The sequence below is a fragment of the Hippocampus comes genome, unplaced genomic scaffold (genome assembly GCF_001891065.2).
Source record: "Hippocampus comes isolate QL1 unplaced genomic scaffold, H_comes_QL1_v1.1 scaffold135, whole genome shotgun sequence".
NCBI lineage: Eukaryota > Metazoa > Chordata > Actinopteri > Syngnathiformes > Syngnathidae > Hippocampus > Hippocampus comes.
Window position 1 is genome coordinate 1,734,061 of NW_017805583.1, and position 21,618 is coordinate 1,755,678.

At 40.0% G+C, this 21,618-nt stretch overlaps 1 protein-coding gene across 4 annotated transcripts in view; it reads left to right on the forward strand.

The window, feature by feature from the left end:
• Positions 1-2,699: 2,699 nt before the first annotated feature.
• The window catches only part of grik2 (glutamate receptor, ionotropic, kainate 2), a 135,535-nt gene continuing 116,616 nt past the window's right edge, over positions 2,700-21,618 (forward strand). For 3 of the 4 annotated variants that reach the window (XM_019880062.1, XM_019880065.1, XM_019880066.1), the window contains exons 1-2: positions 2,700-2,797; positions 4,241-4,619. In XM_019880062.1, coding sequence (XP_019735621.1) covers positions 4,520-4,619 — 100 coding nt within the window. In that variant the 5' untranslated portion in view covers positions 2,700-2,797; positions 4,241-4,519. Of the gene's footprint in view, positions 2,798-3,999; positions 4,620-21,618 lie in introns of those variants that run through there. The other variant, XM_019880064.1, reaches the window with a different exon arrangement.

Genomic DNA, 21,618 nt, shown 5'->3' on the forward strand with positions numbered 1-21,618 from the left:
GAAGGTCAATGAACAAAAGGCCCTTACTTGGCTGGTTTTTCAAAGCAATTCAGACTAAACCCTGCAACACCCTGAGACAAAAGCTGGTTTTCCCCAAGGACAAAATCCCTTGAGGCAAACTCAGCAATGTTGGTTATCCACTGCAGTATAGTGAGGAATGCAGTGACCTCTTCAGTGGGCAAAACAAACAACCCCAACATAAACCCATGGCAGAACATAGGAGGGCAGCCTCCAAGAGTCAAGCCCTAGGAACACGGGTCATTCTTTTGAAGATAACATTGTCAAAATTAGACCAATAAGGTTGCTGATTTGAGAGAGTTGTAGAAGAAGGTAGAAACGCAAACGAGAAAGTTCCTCTCTAAACAGAGTAGCTTGGCCCCAGTACTTGTCGTCAAGCTTAGAAATAAATCCTGACATTCCTACCCCAGAGATTGTCAGCCATTGATAGTGTGGGCACCAACAAGCTGTTTGAACAGGCCGGTGAATGACAGTTCAACACAAAATGGTCATTCAACAACAGCAACACTCATGTGACCACTCCCAGGACCCACACCCACCAGAGATATACAAAGGGGATTCTGCACTTAAGATTTTGAATTTAAGAAGCCTTTTGTATTAAGGGTCCAATAAAGGTCATTTTCTATAACAACGAAGAAGGCCCCAGTTGCCTCGATTTAACTTTTGTGGATTAACACGACCAAAAGGGCTGAAGATAAACATATGGGTGACAGTTCTTAGGTCAAGGGTAATTCGAATGCTGGCAGAAAACTGTGGATCAAACCTACAAACAACAGAGATGAACACTTTTCAACTGTCTGATTCTTCAAAACATTCAAAATAGAATGTTACTGTGTGTATGTGTGTGTGTGTGTGTGTGTGTGTGTGTGTGTGTGTGTGTGTGTGTGTGTGTGTGTGTGTGTGTGTGTGTGTGTGTGTGTGTGTGTGTGTGTGTGTGTGTGTGTGTGTGTGTGTGTGTGTGTGTGTGTGTGTGTGTGTGTGTGTGTGTGTGTGTGTGGACTCAGTCTTTGTTATTTACCTGTATGCACTTCAGGGAGGATATTGGTAAGAACTGTTAAAAACTAAAACTCTATAGTAATTATCTTTATTCTTACAAACAATCTCTGTATGCAGTGAAGCTGATAATCAATCTGATTACGACTTCTGACTCCATAAACAACAGAAATATCCAGCAGCTGCACACTACAAAGAAGAGCTTGTGTGAGTGACTCCAATACAGACACATAGTACCGGTACACATTTGGTCCAGTTTTTTCACCAAGGTATTTGATAAGTACAGAAAACATTTTAACATTTTGTTCACAAAAGCTGTCTGCTTTTTGAGTGTCCTACATGTGCACTTCATAGGCATAAGATACAATCATTTTAAACAGTTTTTCTGCTCCAACTCTCTGTTGACCATTGTAATAAAGAAAATACAGAGATAAATGTCATTTTGGGGACGTTTTTTTAAAAGTTCTTTCGAAGTTTAAAAATCATTTTGAGACCAAAGAATGCAATATTAATATTTCTGTCAGCATCCGAGAGGAAAACCCTATTTGATGAACACAAAACAATAAAACAAGATAACCTTAATCAAAGTAACTTGTTTAGGTTGACAAAATTTGTTTTAAAATGAAACGTGTACAAATTATTTTAATTAACTTGTATTAACTAACAATGCAAATAATAATTTCTTACTAATTTACAGTATATCACCTGGTTCCTAACAAATAACCAAAATAAACAAAACTAATCCCCAACAATGCCATACGAGTGATTAAGGTGAGGCTGATTCGGGGGGCGCATTGGCTGAGAGGGACCCTGTTAATAATATTTTTAATTTGCATCTGAAGTGATGTTGTCCGAAGTGATTTTTTTTCTTAAGGCCCCAAGCCCAAATCTCACTCCAGTAGCTGCATTTTAATTGTCTAATTTGGAACACTATTTAGAATTTAGATAGCTAAATAATGTATTTTATCGCATTTCTGCATTGATAATACAAATTCTAAATATCCAAGGGCATATGCTAAACTTCCTCCATTAAACATTCACATACAGGCTATCTAACCACAATATTAAGGGGACACTGCAGGCCCCGCTAAGTGAATACTGTAGTTACATGATGTAGTATGCATTTTTTAGCCCTAATATCACTCTTGCATTCTGAAAAATATTGACATTATAATTTTGATTAATTGATATGATAATGAGTGTGTGGATATAATGCAAAAATTGCAAAAGGGTATTCACAATTGCAGTCATATATGGCTGTCATTTTACCTTAGTTAATATCCTTTATGATATAGGCTATTGCCGGTACTTTTTTGGATAAAAAGAAAAAGAGAATCCGGTTTGTGCTTAATAGCTGTAGGGGTTGTTGTATTCTTTGGAACAATCATTCAACTATTATTTGACACAAGTCACCATTAATTGCTTATTTTCATCTTCATGGACAAAAGGACCCACAACGTCGTGTGCTGCTGATGAGCCAAGTTTGCAATGTGACAGGGATTCATTCAAGAGTTGTCATGATCGACCCACACAGCAGATCAAACCATATTGTAATATCGCTGAAAGGACCGCACACTCACTGGTACCCGCCGGGTTTGCGCAGCGCTCTGGTGAACAAGTGTCCTTTAAGCACTAAATCCCAGCGTCCGACAGGGGGCGTGTCTTCCCCACGGCCGGGTCAAGCGCTGCTTTCCAGAGGCGACTGGTTCTGAAACGGCTCTGCTCTCCCATCTAGAAACAAGCAACTTCTTTGTGCTGTTCCGGTGACTCTTTCACGCTGACCAAGGTAAGTCAAATACTGTAAACTTCACATGTACTGTACATTGTTTGGGCACGTCGTTTCTTTATCCCTGGTGCCACACCTTTTCAAGCACATGCTTATCTTTTTTGGGACAATAATTGCAAGTACGGGAGCATTTTGAAATAATGTCAGACTCTCGCAAAGATTGTTGTGGATTCAGCACACGCGCAGCACACAAAAATATTGAAGTAGGTCACTAAAAAGTCTTCACATTTATGTTAATTTTTTTTTTCTTGACAGATTATGACCTACAGTGTATTTGGCTGACCGCTACTTGGACACATTTTATCGTTTACTGCCGCTTTTCATTTGTAAGGTAGAAGGACAATGTGTGGGTATAAATGCTTCCTGCAGGTCTGCTTTATAAATGATCCGTAGATAATGACCCGAGTTCTTTACAGTACACGTGAGACGAGTCCTGAATTCAATAACTCCCGAGCGCAATACCTTTAAATAAACTTTATCCACACAATACACCTGGGCGTATCTTAAACACTCCACGGGTACACTGCCATGTAATTGACCTTTCTGTTATAATACAAAATACAGTGGAGCTAAAATGTAGCCTGCAAGGCTTTGCGTACAGGCATTTTCCACTTTGTTAGACGTATATCTTAATAATTTTTTTTTTCAACTCATGAAAAGTTTTGCATAAGTTGAATGAATTATTTGAAATTTATATTGTGTCCTTCACATCATTTGCATTCATGTTTTGGGAAAAAAAATTAAATGTAGCAACTGGTTAAGACAACAAAAGAAGTATACTGACAGCGAATAGGTAAACCTGTAGGGCACATAAATAAATAGGGCCAACGAGGCTTCCGTGGTCATGATAAGCTTCCAACTTCCCAAAATAGCTAAATCGGCAATGTCATGACCGCATTCTAAAATCGAGTTCTAAGATCAGCTTTTATAATTTGGGTAACTTTTCTCATTTGTGCGCTCCTACTTATGACCCCTTTAGCATTTGTGTCTCCTGTACTCAATTTTAGCTGAAAAAAAGCACCTTGAAAATATTAGAGGGTTTATTCATGGAAAGCGTGAAAGGAGCAAAAAGAAAATATGCCGTTAGATATCGGGCGGGCTGTTCATCATTCCGACCGCTGACCGGTTTCCAGTGTAAAGCTTGGCGACAGCAATCAAATAGCAATCTTGTCTAATTCATTGACTGGAGCGGCGACTCGGCGAACCGTGCGAACAATTTGAGAGAAAACAAATAGAGGTTATAACAGTGCGCGTGAGAGTGTGAAGAGTGGTCAGCGGCAGGCGGGAAATATACCCGAGCTTTTCTTTCTTGACATGCCTTCTGCCACTATTAGCGATCTCCACTTCAAATGCTGCGCGGCAGTGCAGCGGCAGCTCACACCGCCGCTTGACTCGCTCCAAGTATCCCCCTTCTCCTAAAGCTGCCTGTGTCTCTCCCCCCAGATGGATTTTTTCAAACTGCGCCCTGCCTAGCATGGATTCCCCTTCAGGTCCCACACCATCTCCTCCATCATCATCATCACCATCATTTTCTTCTTCAGCCAAGGACTATTATATTTTCTTCTTGGTGCAGTGAGCCGGACACGCAGTGTTTTTCTTTTTCTTTTTGCCTTATGGATGTAAGGAGGCAGTCGACCAACCTGCCGGAGTGAAAGAGAAAAACATACACCTGGGAAATATACGGATTCTGGGAGTAACAATACTGTGCGGCGCACAAGCAACATGAAGATTATTTCCCAGTTGATGTCGAGCTGCAGGCTGCTACTGCTGCTATTACAATGTGTGGGATATTCTCATGGGATGCCACATGTCTTGAGATTCGGTGAGCTATTTCATATTAACTCTCCTATTACCTGAAAAGTTTGCTTGATGTTTTGTGCCATCGTCTTCCACCCCTCATGGTGACGTGACCACCTTTCCACATATTTACTTTTCTTTCACATGTGAGGCACTGTGGAAGTTATGACACAGAGTTTTTCACAATGTTGTCAAAGGATTTTTTTTTCTTGCTTCAGTTCTATCTCGTGAATCTTGGAGAATTAAGAAAGATCGAAATTGGATATAGGAATGTATAAATTAGATGCAGACAAAGTTAAATCCCTTAAATCCAATTGGTCTTCAAAAATGCTTCCTCGAGGTCTCTTGGGATGCAGATACTGTATCACTACTACTGTATTTACTCATGCCACCTGGATATGAGTAAATGGAGTACACCATACGTTCAGTTGCACTGTATAGCAATGTTAGGAAGTCTGCAACCTGTTGCTATTTTGAAGATTTCACACTAGATGATTCAATTTTAGGTGTGATAAAATCCTTTCCGACCAAGCAGACCTCCATCTCAGCGTGTGTGTATTTTCAGAGTGAGTCACAGTTATGCCTCTCTACCTTTTAAGTAATTTTAATGACATACTGTAATTTGTGAAGCTCGAAATTGCCAACTTTGTCCGAAGTGTGGATTTGACTTTTACTTGTCCTTTGTTTTGATGTCCATCCATCCATCCATCCATTTTCTGATCCACTTATCCTCACAAGGGTCGTGGGGGGTGCTGGAGCCTATCCCAGGTGTCTTCGGGCAGTAGGCGGGGGATACCCTGAACCTGCTGCCAGCCAATCGCAGAGCACACACAGACAAACAACTTGCTCACATTCACACCTAGGGACAATTTAGAGTGTTCAATCAGCCTGAAATGCATGTTTTTGGAATGTGGGAGGAAACCAGAGTACCCGGAGAAAACCCACGCAGGCCCGGGGAGAACATGCAAACTCCACACAGGGAGGACGCAGTTGGAATTGAACCCGGATGGCGAGTGGGCAAAATTTGACACAATATATGACTAGAAAATGTTAGTCGTAATGATATAAATGTCCATTTAACAAGATGAAAATGCTGCAGGGAGATGCCTTCCGAGAGGTGGGTCCCCCTCTGAACCCGGCTATTGAAACGTTATTATGCTCTGTAATTTGCCAAATGTTGTGCCAGTTTTTACGCCGGGTGCACACGCGTCTGTCTTCCAAAATAGGGCCCCAAGCCTTTGCGCTTGTCAGTAGCAAATGTTAGTTTCTCTCATTTCCATTTCAAAATGATGACAATGGTGCTCTCTCTGACCACCTGAAACGCATCCTTGCTACAACAAATGTCAACAACCTCCTAATTTTGTTGTTAAAATATTACTTTGACGTTTCAGTCCAGCACTGTATGGTTCCATCTTATTTAAAAAGAACATACAGACTTCCAAATCTTGATATTGTACATATTTCAGTACACTGAACTTTATTTCCATGACTCCACTTAGATCGATTTACAGGAGTCTTAGACTTGGGAATGACATCAAATTCCACTTTTAATGGATAGTCCCGCTGTTCTATCAGTACTGGTATGAAGGTGATCGCCTAATGGTGTAGATGAGGCCATTGTCGCAGCCTGCTATCACTATTGTCTCTGAGAAGTCCATCTGTTAAGCATCGCGATAATAGTTGACCTTATCATCCAGATGCTCGACAGCCGACTGTGGCCCTGCCTTGATTTTGTTTTTTGAATGACTTTAAAGTCTCTTATGTTGGATGATTCTTTTTACTCAGATGAAAACATTTGACAAATTATTGTTATGACAGCATAAGCCAACAACAAAACAACAATATTCCCAGAATACAACGAAGGAATGCATGTGAGATTATGTACATCAGGTCTATAAGCAACAACTGAAAAAAAGAAAAAAAAATCTGACTTTGGTTGTGATATGTTCAATAACACAAAATATAAACACTTAAGTGTGAAAGTTCTCTGTTACTCAGTAGCTCCTTTCTCTTCTGCATAAATTTCAGTTTTCAACTTCAAATTTTTTTCTTGTACTAACAGTATGACTTCATTTCCCATTTCAACTGCGAGAGAAATATGATGGTTTGAATGGTTGAGCTTGGTGCATCCAACATGCAGCAGTCTTAGCACTGTGTCTGTCCTTACTGTTTTCCTTACCACGCCACTCTGGCTGATCTCCAGTTACAGAAGTACACACTGGCAATGACTGCTGTAATTGAGTGAAAACTCTGATATTCCAGTCCAGTTAACACGAAATACGTTCGATTTTGTGTTTATTTCTTCTGTGTTTCAAGCAACATTTATTTCTGTTTACGGTGCCTTGATGAAAACATCATAAACTACGACTTTAAGATCACTGAATACTTTGTTATAGTTTTGCTCTTTGATTGGGTTTTCTGTGACAAGCCACTGAGGATAAAAGTGGTCACAAAGTTAGACAGTAGCATAGACTGAAACATGTTTTTCCATTCCAATACAGACAGAGTTCTGAGAAGGGATTGAGGGGGTCGGGCTTCAAAAATAACATGGTCTTCTTTATTAAACCTGATTGCTAAAGCAGTTGACCGCCCGCCCACATGTCAGATACTGATGCAAAAGGGTGGGACTGGATGAGCAGAAAGGAAGAAAAGGCTATTTTCATTCGCTGCCTTTTTAAATCAGTCTTTTTGCCCCAGAACAATCTCTGAGTGCATTTGTCAGAGTCCTCACTGTTGACCTTCTGATCAGAGCCAAAACAAAATGCTGCACAAACTGTTGTCCTTTCAGTGATACTGTATGGAATACTGAGTGCCACTTGATAATGCCTCCCTATTCCCCCTTTCGGTCTGTTGTTGAGTGAATTATATTCCGCTATGTTGCTGGTCAAAAAATAGCCAGTCTCAGAATCTGGAAAGGAAAGGACATTTCATTTTTGTCTTGTTTTAAGAATATCATATTCTATATCCTGTTTCTAGTAATTTATCCTTTTTTTAAAAATCTTTTTTCACTTTTTTAAAAATTCCTACTTTCACTTTTCTTTTTGATCAGAGAAAAATAATATTTTAATTGAAATGGCCATTTTGGGGGGATTAAATTGAAGTATGTATGCTTTTTTTGTCAGTTTTGATGTGTTTTAGTGAAATGCAAAGTTTGGCTCGCAAACTGCAATGTGGAAGTGCTAATTTTGAGTTTTGCAAACAGCTCACCTACCACCTGTGCTTGTGCCCTTCGTACACAATTACATTTTGCACCCTATTTAGACACCCTCGATTGGATGTGAGTGAAGGCCCAAGATTAAAACATATGAGTAAAAGAATAAGAACCAGAATAACACCGTTGGTGCCAAACCTCTCACTTCTCTTTGCTGTGGAAAATCTGAACATCCTGGAAACTCCACCTACTTGTATTAAGAGGAGAAATAGGGATATTTACATGTTGAACAGCAGATTAAAAAAAAAAAACATTGAATACAACATGAATGTGTGATCATTCGTACAATCAACTGCCAACAAGCCTAGTGGTTATCCATGGCTGAAAACAAGCTTTTCTGTCTGGGGATGAATTGAAACGAGACGTGAGCAAGCAGCTTTCAGAGCACTGGTGTGTGTGTGTGTGTGTGTGTGTGTGTGTGTGTGTGTGTGTGTGTGTGTGTGTGTGTGTGTGTGTGTGTGTGTGTGTGTGTGCGGTTGTTGATTTTGAATGGTATTTTGGACCGTTCCAGCAGAGATTGTTTCCCCTGTGGGTGTGTGTTGAAGAGTGGCATTTCCAGTCAGCTGAAGCTGCAGCAGATCACAGTTTGTTGTGAAGTAAGAGATGAAATGTAAAATGCAATCTTTAGTCCAGATGGAAGCACAAAACAAAGCTATCTACACATTATGAATACACCTCATTATTAGATGGGAAACTTTATCTATTGGTCATTCGTGACTTCAGAATAATTAGGCCAACACCTTTAGCCACAAACACAGTTGTACCTTAAGCTGCCGAGCAGCATAGAGGAAGCAGTCACTCAAATCGCGACGGATTTGGCTTGGGGAGCAAAGGTTCAATTTCCATCACGGAACAAAAAATGGAAACTAATAGATTCATGTCTGCCTCTGAAATCTGTTAAGATGCCTTTGAGCAAGGCACTGAACCCTCAACTGTTCAGGGCCATTTCAGATTTTATTTAAAGTCTCTTCCTTTACTGTGCAAATGTAGAAATTGGATCTGTCAGTAAATGAAAGATATATACGATGAAATCACGTGCTTAAAAGCCATTTCATTTTCCCCGAAAAATGATCTTAAATCCGGAGCGGAGTATTATACACGGTTGTTAATCTGACATAAAAAAATGTCATCTTGTTGAGATGTTTATCATTGCCGAGACAGTACCTAGGCACCCTAACAACAACAGTTAATGTATAACTTTAAAATATACCTTACACAACCAATAATATATGGACATCCATACCTACGCTTTTATTTTTAAATTGTTCCCGGCACGTGTTGCGGCGTAATGGCTGACTTGATTAATTTTCCAGACTCTGACGCAGAGCCGTCAAACTGTTGCTTCTTGCTACCGATTTTTACGACACAACGGCATCCTGAAATAATGTTCAATCGCTGATTAAGGGCGTGAATAAAATGACCTAATTATGCAGACATTGTATTCTACGGCACCTGTTGCCAGAGTTTAGTGGTGACTAACAGCGGATTACTTTTCAAAGGCAGTTTATTAGACCTAAATGACGACACGCTTTGGTGCTGATAGCCTGACACAGTTGCCATTCTTATTAATCACTTTTTAACAAACCTGGCTTCCTCAAAAGTGCGGCTTTAGTTGACAGAGCGCCACGGTCGTGATGTCACTTCGTAGACACGTGAAACATTCATGAGCTCGTACATTTTAGTACTTAGCTTGACATGGTTATTACAACCCCTCACCAGCAACACTCAACAATTAAATGCAAAACAGTACATTGCACCATCATATCTGTTTTTTGCAGCCTGTTATATAAATAATCAAATAACATGCTAGTTTAACACGTTTGAATCATCTGCAACTGATGTATCTGTTCAAATTAATTAAACCCAAAGGATTTTTCTCCTGTTTGCATACCCTCCTGGCACTTTCTACAAAACCGGAGAGGTGGAAGTAGAGCTTGACCAAAATTGTTAAAAAGTGAGTAACTTCCCACCATCATATTTTATTTTTAGGGGGTGGCATAGCTCAGTAGTAGAGTGGTCGTCTGCCAACCCAGAGGATGGGAGTTCAGTCCATAGCCCTTGCGACCTTGTCGAAGTGTCCTTGAACAAGATACTGACCCCCAAGTTACTCCTGATGCTGAGTCATCAGTTGGCAAATGAGGAAACAGTGTAAAGCGCTTTGAGTACCTAAGGTAGAAAAGCGCTATATAAGTGACAGCCCATTTATTAACATTTATAGTGTAGAGTGAAAGTGTGCTATTGGAGCATCAAAAACACGGACTTGAACAAATGAAACCAGATAATAAATACATACACAGGTATACAGGTACTGTGATATACACACATACAGAGAAATACATACATTTAAAAGTTGATTTTCCAGGGGTGTATTATAGACCTGTGCATATTAAACACAGGATTCTATGATAAGTACATAAAATGAATTTAGTGGACAGATAATTTCCCCGAAACACAAGTACACCCTAAAAAGAGAAATGATCATTACCAGAGCCAATTAAGTTATGTATGTATTATAGTAAAAGTATGGTGTCAAGCATATATGTAGTCTATTTTCTTATAAGTACAAAGATGGTTAACGTGATGCATTTTGGAGAAGGCAATCTTCCTGAGCAGCAGAAGCTCTGAGCTATCACGTCCGCAAGGGAGTATTTGTCTCTGATCTTAATCTTGCAAATCCTCAATCACATTCAACCTACAACAGCACCAGGCCAGAATATGGTGATCCTTTCACAATGCACTTGATAGAGAAGAATCCTCATGATTGTCTGATTTCCTGGCTATTTGTTTACTCATTTTACATTGTTCCTACTAAGCAGCATTGGGAAATGTATTTAAAGCAAAGGTTATGTATTGGGTATTATTTGACCTCAACTAATTTGATGGAGCTGCTGGAATAATTGGGTATCATTTCATTTAGACGCATGCTGATTGAACTCCATTTGACCTCAACTAATTTGATGGAGCTGCTGGAATCAAAACAATGACTCTCATTTTTGAGCTTGATGGAGGCATTAACAAAGAACATCAGAAGATATCAAGATAGATCTTTACTTCCAATAATTTGGCTTTATTTAATGCTTCTTTGCAGAGACCTGCATGCGTGTTTGTAGGCCTGCAGGGCTCTCGACTTGAAATCATCCTATGCTCTGACCAGAGTCTGCACCTTGGTATTGAGCCACGGTTTTGGTTCAACAACACTTTGGTAGTCTTTGTTCTGGTCACATTTTCTGGGCAGAGGGTGATGCAGGAAAGCACAGCAGATGTGTGGCTTTCCAGGGCTGTGCTCTCTGCAAATATGGCCCAGTCTGTAGTTTCAAAGGAAGCACTACTGTGGCTTCCTCGATCCAGACGGTTTGTGAGATCTGTGAGATATGGGTCATTACTCAGCTGCTATTTTGCTTTGACTTGTGAGCAAAAATAACAATAAAAAATCTGCTAACACAACTTAACACATTGGAAAAACACCATTCTATAACCCTTTAAGCAATTGATATTTAAACACTAATGATGTTGCAACCTATGTAGACAGAAGATATGACAGGACTCACAGGCAGATATTCTGTATCCTCTGCTAAAAATTAACTGACTCAGTAAACTGCTGCAGTTTACTGAGTCAGTTGTGAAACCCTTCATGTGTGTCCGTGTGTCTCTATTACACTGCCCCCTGATGGCCAAGATCACCTGTAGGTGCACAATAGCTGGGTTTACAGTCGGCCTCACAGTACAGAAGTGTTTCTGGCTCTGGCCTTCCTGTGTGGAGTTAGCATGTTCTCCCCGTGCGTGCGTGGGTTTTCTCTGGGTACTCCGGTTTCCTTTCACATTCCAAAAACTTGTGTAGCAGGTTAACGGAACACTCTAAATTGTCCTTAAGTGTGAGTGTGAGCACGGATATTTGTTCATCTATGTATGCCCTGTGATTGGCTGGTAACCTGTTCAGGGTGTCCCCTGCCTCCTGCTTGAAGACAGCCCGGATAGGCTCCAGCACTCTGGATCGTGAGCACTTGTGAAGATAAACTGGATCGGAAAATGGATGGATGGATTGAATGATGTATGTATGGATGGATGGATGGAGGGTGAAAACATTGTTGTCGGAACTGGCTCTCACCATAAGCTTACATGCATCGTGGGTATTTAGTTGTTTTTTTTTTTTTTTTTTCGAATGAATGGCTTTGCCTCTCCCAGCAGGGAGAAAAGTATTACATTCCTTTCAAACTCAGATTAATATTCAAAAACTTCTTTTTTTCTTTTAATCCTCCCTTACCTCATGAGTGTCTGCGCTTCTGTTGGTTATTCTAAATTCATCTTTTGTGACGTGGGCTTTCCATGCTGTCTGCATTAGAGGTTGAAGTGACACTACTATTCTGGTGTGGTTGTAAGCTGAACAAAGAAAAGACATCAAAGTGTGATACCTGGATCAATGTGGCAGTAGTATGACCCAAATCCTCATAACGCACTGTTCTCTGCCCTTAAACTTATCCTCATTAGTGATTTGCGGATCAACACTGCAATGCTCTAAAATCAATTTTCAAATCAAAAGATTGATAGTTTTTGTACATCAGTCATTTGAGGTATTGTATATATGTGTGTATGTGTGTGTGCGTGCGTGTGTGTGTGTGTGTGTGTGTGTGTGTGTGTATACTATTAGATATTGCTCATGTTTCCACTGTCAGAGAAATGTGTTCAAACGCCACAGCTGTATTGTGAGTATAAGCTTCTGATTAAAAATGGCGGTGAAGCCTCTACAAGTCAATAACTCATTTGGAAGGGGTTATGAATCCAAATGATCTTGCTGAGGGGAAGGTTCCCTCTCACCCATGTCACAGAAGAAAGAATAATAATCCTCAAGAAGAAATCAATGGCAGAATGCTTTGCCGCCGACAAAAAAAATATCAGCATCACGGTGCTCAGTTATTAGAATCTTCCTTTGCATGCCATAAATCCAATTCTCAGAAATGTCATATTAAAATTTCAGGCCATTAAGATTGGTTTATGGATGGAAGATGATGGCTTCCTTCTCCCAGGGGCAGGGATTAAATGTCAATAATGCCAGGGCGGTTCTTTCATTAGCTTGTATTTAGACTAAAGTGTCATGGACAGTATATTGTCAGTGCCTGCTGCTGCATCTTCACAGTGTTTGCGTATGTGTCTTTGTAGTTTTGTCTTGCCGAATGCTCATTCGTGCCTCTGAATTGAACAAGGCAGACTGGGATGGCATCTGATATACAGAAAAATACGTTCAACTACAGGGATAAGGAAAACATTTCGATGTGAATATTTCAAATTTTCATTATTATTTCATAAATGACGGCACACGGGTTAACATAATTGCCCCAAAGCGGGTGCACTCCCCCTCAAACAGTTTTGGAAGAGTGAGACTAATTCCTTTAATTTTTCTGTGAGCTGAAACATTTGGATTTGACATCAAATTCTGATGATGAGAAATCACCATTGCAATCTCATTTCTAGTGATCCACATCGGCGTCTGATACACAATTTAGGAAATTATTTCGACTACACTATACATTATCTTTTCACACTTTTTTAAAATTTTTGTTGGCAAAAGTATTTGAAACAGACATGACTACAACAGATTGTTCTTCTTGAATGTCTCCTGTACTCCAACATTAACTACAACAAAACTGTATATTCTCAGGTGAGATGCTGTAATGCCAGAAAACACCCGAAATATCGGGTGCACAGGCCGGTGTAGCCTTATCAGCTACACAGGTGCAGAAGTAGGTCCCCTTTGTCCAAAATGATTCTTGTGCTTATACTGTCTGACACACGCCCACACAGGAGAGCAGCATAACCTAAACAATGTCTTTATTTTTTCCTATGTGTGACTCCACTGTTTGAACTGGTTTCAACCGGTCTAAGTGTGGAAAAAAGTGCAGATAATTGGAGGACGCAAGCCTTTAGGTCCCAACAATAAACAAGTACAGCTTAAGTCACGATCATATCACAGAAGTGTATAAGAATTCATATTTAGTTTCTAATCTCCAAACTCCTTCAAGCCTGCGATTAACTGAGTTGTTTTGCGCTGCTTTTCCAGCTTTCCACCACTGTTGCTTTTCATTCCGTTTGACTCTGTGGTTTCTCCATTTAGTCTCCTCTGAAGCAGGTAAAAAGTAAGTTTTGCATTGTGCATTGGTTGGTTGTCTTTCTTTATGATGAAGGGACCAGCCACCAACCAGTGTGGTGACATATTACTTTAAACTGGAAGCCAAAATGTTTCTGTAGACTTCTTAGTGCATCTGGCTGCTGCCATTTTGGCTGACAATGGCTGATTAATAACCATGTTCTGTGGAAGCCATGCAGACCCAATCCAAGTCACTGTGTTGCAAATGACACTCCATGTTTCATATCATGAGCAGACCCTTTGTTTCTCAAAACTGTTGGCTTTTCCAATCACTTCGGTGAATATTAATGTTAGTAGTCCATAAAACTCAAAGAACATTTGAGGCTTATCCCTGGATGGTTGTTGCTGATACTACTCACAGTTGTTTTGGACCTTGTGTGCAGCTCTCACAATATTTCAGTTTCATCACCTGCAGCTGTTTTTCCTTGACCTATCTTCTCAACGTGTTATGTAGTACACCAATGTCATGTCTACATCAGCTTTCAGGACATTCCAAATTGTTGTACTTCAATGTTGGTGCAGTCCGCTGAGTGCTTCTTGATCTTCTCTCATTTTATAATTCACTGGATTTTTTTTCCCCACCCATATTCAGCTCTCTGGTGTTCATGTAATTTACTCTTCCAACTAGTATAAATGTGGACTTGAATTGAATCGGCATTCAGCAACATTTAGTGTTTAAATATTCAATATAAACTCCGGTTTCCTCCCGCATTCCATAAACATGCATTGCAGGTTAATGGGACACTCTAAATTGTATATATAATGTATAAATGTTATATGTAGCTGGGATAGGCTCCAGCACACCCTGCGACCCTTGTGAGGATAAAGCGGATCAAAAAAATGGATGGATGGATGGATGGATGGATATTCAATATAATAGCAAAACGCCCTGGCAATATAATACCCTTGCCAGTCATAACGTGGCTCATATTAAAGCAAAGTAGTGTGAAATCTGAAATGTCTAGTCTCGTGTGATCTTTCCATCCAAATGTTCTTAATCTGCAGCAAAAAAAAAAAAGGAATTATCCTTAGTCAGTGAACCTGTATGAGCATGATAATTTGTGTATGTTGGGTTAATTGAAATATGTCTTTTTTTTTTTTTGGTTGTGTTTTGTTGTTTTGTTATTTTTAATTAATAATCTTAATTTGATTGTAAAAAAAATGTCTGGTAATGATAATCTGTCCAGAGTGTACACCACCTCCCTCCCTAAATCAGATACGAGAGGACAGCTCCAGGTTCAAAAGATCTCTTGCTTTGTGGGTACTATAATATGAACGTCTGTGGAGCCCTTCATCAGTGGTAACACTTAGACAGGAGTCAAACCCCCAAACACATCTACTCGAAAGAGAAACATAGTAAACAAGGCCATCATCATCCTTCAAAGAAGCACTTGTCGAAGCAATCTATTTTAGATGAAACACGAGTAAAAATAGAGGATTGAGTTCTTGCTGGAGTCATGAGTAAATTGGCCCTCAAATGCATTTGGATGATGCTGTTTTGTTACAATAGCCCTGCTGAGCAAGGCAAAAATCCACTAATTGACAAATATGGATACGATCAATGTACCACTTTTGTTCTATAGAATGTTATTCTATTTCAGCTTGCATGACTATTTTACACTGGTGAATTGTCATTTGTAGTTTCCACATAGGTGGGTATGCTGCTGAAGAAATGAGATGGAAACAGACCGTAGCAGCAGATGCATTATCAGGGCAAATGATTAGTGGGTAGGAGTCACATCTTGAATCCCTATGCTTCTAAATCAAATATGAAATCTGGCAATGTTTTTTTTTTAAGTTGATCATAATGATTTAATTGTAGAGTTATTGTAAATTGAAGCTGTCTTACAGTCCTTGAATGCAATGTTGGTGCTACTGCCAATTGTTGGGACTGAAAACTGCGACAGCAAAGAATATCATGGAACATAGCTAAGTTATGACACGTGACTTTTGATTTGCACTTCCAGGATACAGGATGTAAGTTGTGTATGTGCTTTCATGTGCAAGTTATCTGTTGCTCTAAGACACGCCCCTTACCTTCACCTCGTCCGGTTTGATCACACTGGAAGTCATCACACACGAACAACAAAAACATGATTCAATCTCACCAGTAGCCCTTTGGCGACCTATGGTGTGCTCTAACCGAGGACTGCAGAGGAGGAGGGGAAGTGGCTTATTATAGTGCACATCCGCTTACATGGCTCACACAACCAACTTGTGTGAGATTTGTGAAGCACGAGTGTGACTTACTAAGACGTGCAGCTCAAGTAAAGAATAAAACATAATCGTTTAACAGGTTCTCTTGGAATGAGGCCGTCTAACTGCAGCTGCAATATCAGAGCGAGAGATTGTTTTTTTCCCTCCCATTAATTGTTAAGCTGTGACAAATGCACATGGCTTATACAGTAACTCATGCTTGCAACATAAAAATAAATGACTTCATGTCAAGTTCCGTATTTTGTAAATCATCCTACAGAAGATGGAAAAAAACAAAAGACAACTAAAGATTGAACCTGACAAATTTGATCTAAAAATTAGGGTCTTGACATGTTCGTAAAGGAAATTCTACATTGGGAATTCAATTTGAACGTCATTATTTTTATCTGCCAAGATGACATTTTTTCACATCATTTGGAGTCTCTGTCACGTAGGAAAGTCACCGCTGTCTGGTGAAAAAAGAGACACTTCTTGAAGTCGCTCTGGCCTTACAACCAACACAGCATCGGGCCGTGGGTGATCTTTTTTTACTTTGCGACTCTAGAGGCATGTTTGTGTGTGTGTGTGTGTGTGCTCTTTCCTTCTGTTGTCTTCATTCTGTGAAAGTGTGTGTGCGTGACTTTTCTGATGTTTGTTTCTCAAACTACCCATTGTAATTCAGAGGGGAAATCTGGACATCTCAAACACCTCAGTAGTGAACTGTAACGTCTGCTGCCGGTAGGCTTTTTGCAATGTGTGTGTTTGCTGGTGTGTTTTCATGCAGGGTGAAATTGGTACAGCAAGGGGAGTCGTTTTGATTTCCCAGGACATCTCAGTCAAGTCTCATTGCATTTAGACAGCAAACCAGTGAAAGAAGAAGAACATGGTGAGCAGGGAGAGCAAGAAAAAGAAAGTGTGTGCAATCTAGCATGTGTTAGAGTCAGCGAGAGAAGATGGCATGCAGGTCAGTTGGGGAACATTTGCTAAAAAAATATGAAGACATGTTAGAGAGGAGGGAGCAAATAAATAAAGGATGCTTTCAGTGAATAAAACATGACTGTAAACGGTAGTAAGGATAGAGACATCACGCTTGTAGTTTGAAACAGCTTGTCATACACACAACAGCCGCGTGGCACATTCAACACTACCGCTCAACAATTAGCCTGTTGGGATACTAAAGAATCTTTTCATCTCTATGTGTACTTCATCTTATGTGATGGGTCAGAGTGTGATCGCCACACAACTGACTGCAAACCAGACCGGGGGGAGTCCAGCTTTTGTTGAGCTTTGTTTCCGTGCTTGTCTTGAACCAGAACGGGATAACAATTATGGATTTGAACTGATATCTCATGAGTACACGATTTTCAAGTCCAGCGTATTCGAGAATTCCAGAAAAAATATGCTTTAGGTCGGCACATCAGATAGCTGCCTTGCAGTTTTAATGGCACAACAAAAAAATAAATAATCCAGATCCAAACCAAAATTTGACAGTGACAGTTTGAAACCACCATACCACTTTGTTATCCATCCGTCTGCCCATCCGTTTTCTACATCACTTGTCTTCATCATGGTCACAGGTGATCTGGAAGCTGCCTCCACTGTGTTTTCCTCACAATAAACTCTTGAATGTGTAACCTTGTGGTTTTTGGAAATGGAATGGTACATCCATCTTACTCTCATGCATAGAGACAATTCCTGCTCCGACCGTAACGATGAGACACGATGGTTGAAACGCAGCAGTGTCCAAAGCATAGCCTTGAAGCCATATGTGGCCCACTGTCCTTTTATTAGGACGCCCGTGCTTGTGCGAAAAATCACATTTGACACAACGTGATTAAAAAATAAATAAATAAAAAATAAAAAATAAATTGGGGTTGAGTGTGGATGTCAAAAAATTGTGTGCGTGTGTTTGGATGCAACACCCACTTCCTCATGTGTGTGATGCTTGACAACTACTATGATTTACACTATGGCTAATGAATTGGCTTTACATTACAGCTTTGCCAGAAATGTAGACACAAAGAAACCATTTACAAGTCGAAATAGCATTTCTTTTCATCACGGTGAATAAAGTTAATCCTTTTTCAGAAGCAAAAATCTTTTCCTCCGCTTTGCATTCAATGTCTAGTTCCCGTTCTTGTCACATTAATGATCCAAATCATAAATAAAATGTGTCCACGTACGACAACTGGCACTTGTTTTGGTTCTAAATTTGGAAATGGTTTAAAAGTGTTCTATTAATGAATATTGAATGTAATCGTGGCCTTTGCATCCTTCAAAAGTTTGGAAACCTCTGCTCTATGTAGCATGTATTCAAACAGGGCTTCCATGGAGTGGTGAATGGTTGTTTGGGTCTTAACAGTATGTGCCTTATGATTAACTGGAACCAGTCATTGTACTCTACCTTTTGCATGGGACAGGCTGAACAGGGCAGTTAAAAACATTGAAACAATGGAAAATTTGACGCAGAAAAAAAAACAAAACTTTTTTCAAGGTGCATTTATTTGAAAAGCTTCTTTCTTGTTTTCGTGAAAGTGACTATTATTTAATGTAGTCATTTCTGAATGAACACGTGTCAAGACATTTTTAATGTTAATTGACTTAGCTCAACGTTTTACACTATTTGCCAACGTGATAAATAACTCACAGTAGAAGAATTGTTCCATTTAACCACGGATTCAATTATTTATTCAATAACAGTTGTCCAACAGAAAAAGAAATAGAAAAGGTCTAATTTAACAGGCAAATTAGCCATTTCCCTGTGAGGGTTGCAATTACCCTAATAGAAAAAGCCGCCCATGGATTGAAACTAGCAGTCTAATGAATGTTTTGTTTTGTTTTTTTCCTCCAAGCCTCCAAGGTACCCTTTGGTCTATCCTCCTGACTACCAGGGAAAAAAATGTTGTCCAATCACATTTATTTTGACATTCCCCAATCTATGTGAAGTAACTGGACTCCTCCAAAAAATGTTTTGAAATCCCACGACATTTTTTTAAACAGGCTCAAATACACTTAAAACAACTCAAACAACACTTTAACGTGTTCATAAGAGTCTTATAATTAAAATGCCAACAGCATTTCAAGACAAAATGTGGTCGATAAAAAGTATTACTTTTCCTCTTCCCATAAAAAGTGCTTGCACTGAGGGAAGCCATTTTCTTACTTTTTCTAACCCCTACAAATTTGGTATCATTGGAAAGCACTGAATGTCCTCTTTAGAGTAACAAAAGGAGTTAATGCGATTGGAGGCACTGGGTGGGAGATATTTAGGTTCACAAATGTCCTCTACAGAGGACAAATTTGAACTACTGGTAGTCAGGAGGCTATATAATACATGTACACATAGTTGGTTCTAAATTAAGTCATGAATGCATTCCATATTTTCTTAATTTTCTAGACCAGGGAGCAGGAGTAGTCTCAACAAGTAATTCATCCATCCATCTGTCCATTTTCTGATCCGCTTATCTTCACAAGGGTCGCGGGCGTGCTGAGGCCTATCCCAGCTGTCTTCGGGCAGTAGGCGAGGGACACCCTGAACCGGTTGCCAGCCAATTGCAGGGCACACAGAGACAAGCAACCATCCGCGCTCACATTCACACCTAGGGACAATTTTGAGTGTTCCATTAACCTACCATGCATGTTTTTGGAATATGGGAGGAAACCAGAGTGCCTGGAGAAATCCCACGCAGGCACGGGGAGAACATGTGAACTCTACACGGCGAGGCCGGGCCAGAATCGAACCCTGCACCTCTGCACTGTGAGGTCGACGTACTTACCAGTTCACCACCGGGCCATACCTCAAAAAATAATTCATTTTCAAAACTAAAAAAAGGCAATCTATGAACTCAGATGACTCCAAATATTAAAATAACACAGTCCAACAAGTCGAAAATCAACATATCAAAGAAACGCAACCACAGAAACAATGAACCGAAAATGACGGAAAGAAACCAGAGAATTAAATGCAAGCAAAGTGATGAGACAACAAGGTCCACCCGGACAACACACGAGCCGCTGAGGTAGCTGAGTGGGTGGCACAAGGGATCAGGCTGACAAAAAACCTGCTTCCTGCTATTCCATTTAATAAGAGTCTTGTTCCATAATAACATGATGGAAATTCTGATTCAATTAGTGATGAATCAAGTTGCAGGTATTCATGGCCACAATGGTACAGACCATCTTTTTTTTAAATGCACCAGTTTGTAAACGTCTGTGAAAATCCCAACACTTGGTCAAACCCCGACCTCCGCTCACTACACTAGACATACACTGGGCATCAAAATAGAGGCCAATGTCTTATGTGAATTGGCACTACATAAATAAAATTGACTTCACTTGACTGGGTACATAGGTCTCTGCCCTCCCATCTATGCCATCCAATAAATCAGACAGTGCAGCTCGGCACAGGTCATAACACATGGGAGCATAATTAGTTGGGGACGTGACCGACACTCTGAATGATGAAAGTTAGCAAAAAAAAAAAAAAAAAATGTTACTACCTTTCACGATAGCTCTTTTTTTCCATCTATTGTAAGTCATTACACCATGTCGACAAGAGTTAATAATGTCAATCGTTGCTTCTATATATGGCTGCAGTCTCAAAGCAGCCTGGATGACACTGGTGAGTGTGCATTAGGGATCTCATTCCTGTGCAAAAATTGAGAGAGGGTCTTCTGGGAAACCCAGGTGTTGGGAGGTGTCTTGTATTGAAGAATGTGAGACAGCCATATCCTGTACTGCGAATTGAACAATCTACCAAACAGCAGGTGGGATTAGGCTCTGTGTACAGTTGCCTATAGGGACAAAAATGTGACATAGTGATCAGAGAGCCAGGTGATAGGTACTGATAAACATCACAAGACAAAAAGACAGAGTAAAAAAAACTGTTAGATGGAAAGTAAACTACACAAGCGGTCTGTCAGTACCCCCCCCCCCAAAAAAAGAGTACAGTGGCCGCGTTTGGTCCAAAAGGCTGAAGCAACCCAGCTATTGCTGTCCCAAGATGGAAAGCCAAACATAGATTGTAAATCAAAGAAACAAGCTGATGGTTTGGCTCTTTTGTCTTTTATTGGTCCTTCCATGCTGTGCAGGCATGAGTCCAACTTGATCACCACCTTCTGCACATTTCATCAACAGGCTCAGTTCTCAGGCCCAGTGTTCTTCCCATTTAGCCAGTTTGAAAGGATGAGAAGGCACTGGCAGGCAGTGAAAAGCATGAGGGGAAAAAAGAACTCGGAAAGGTCAATTACAAGGAGTCAGGTGCATAATGTAATATATAATACATTGTAAAAATAATACAAAATATATGAATGCATGTGTTGTTCCCTTCCGTCTTATTCTATCATTTAGGGTGGTTATGCTCAGTTAGTCAAAGTAGTTGTGAAGATGTCAATCCAGCAGTGGTTGATAATGAAGGAATGTAAAACCTGTAAGTATGACTTCATAGGTGATTGCTTCGCTAAAGTTACCAAAAAAAAA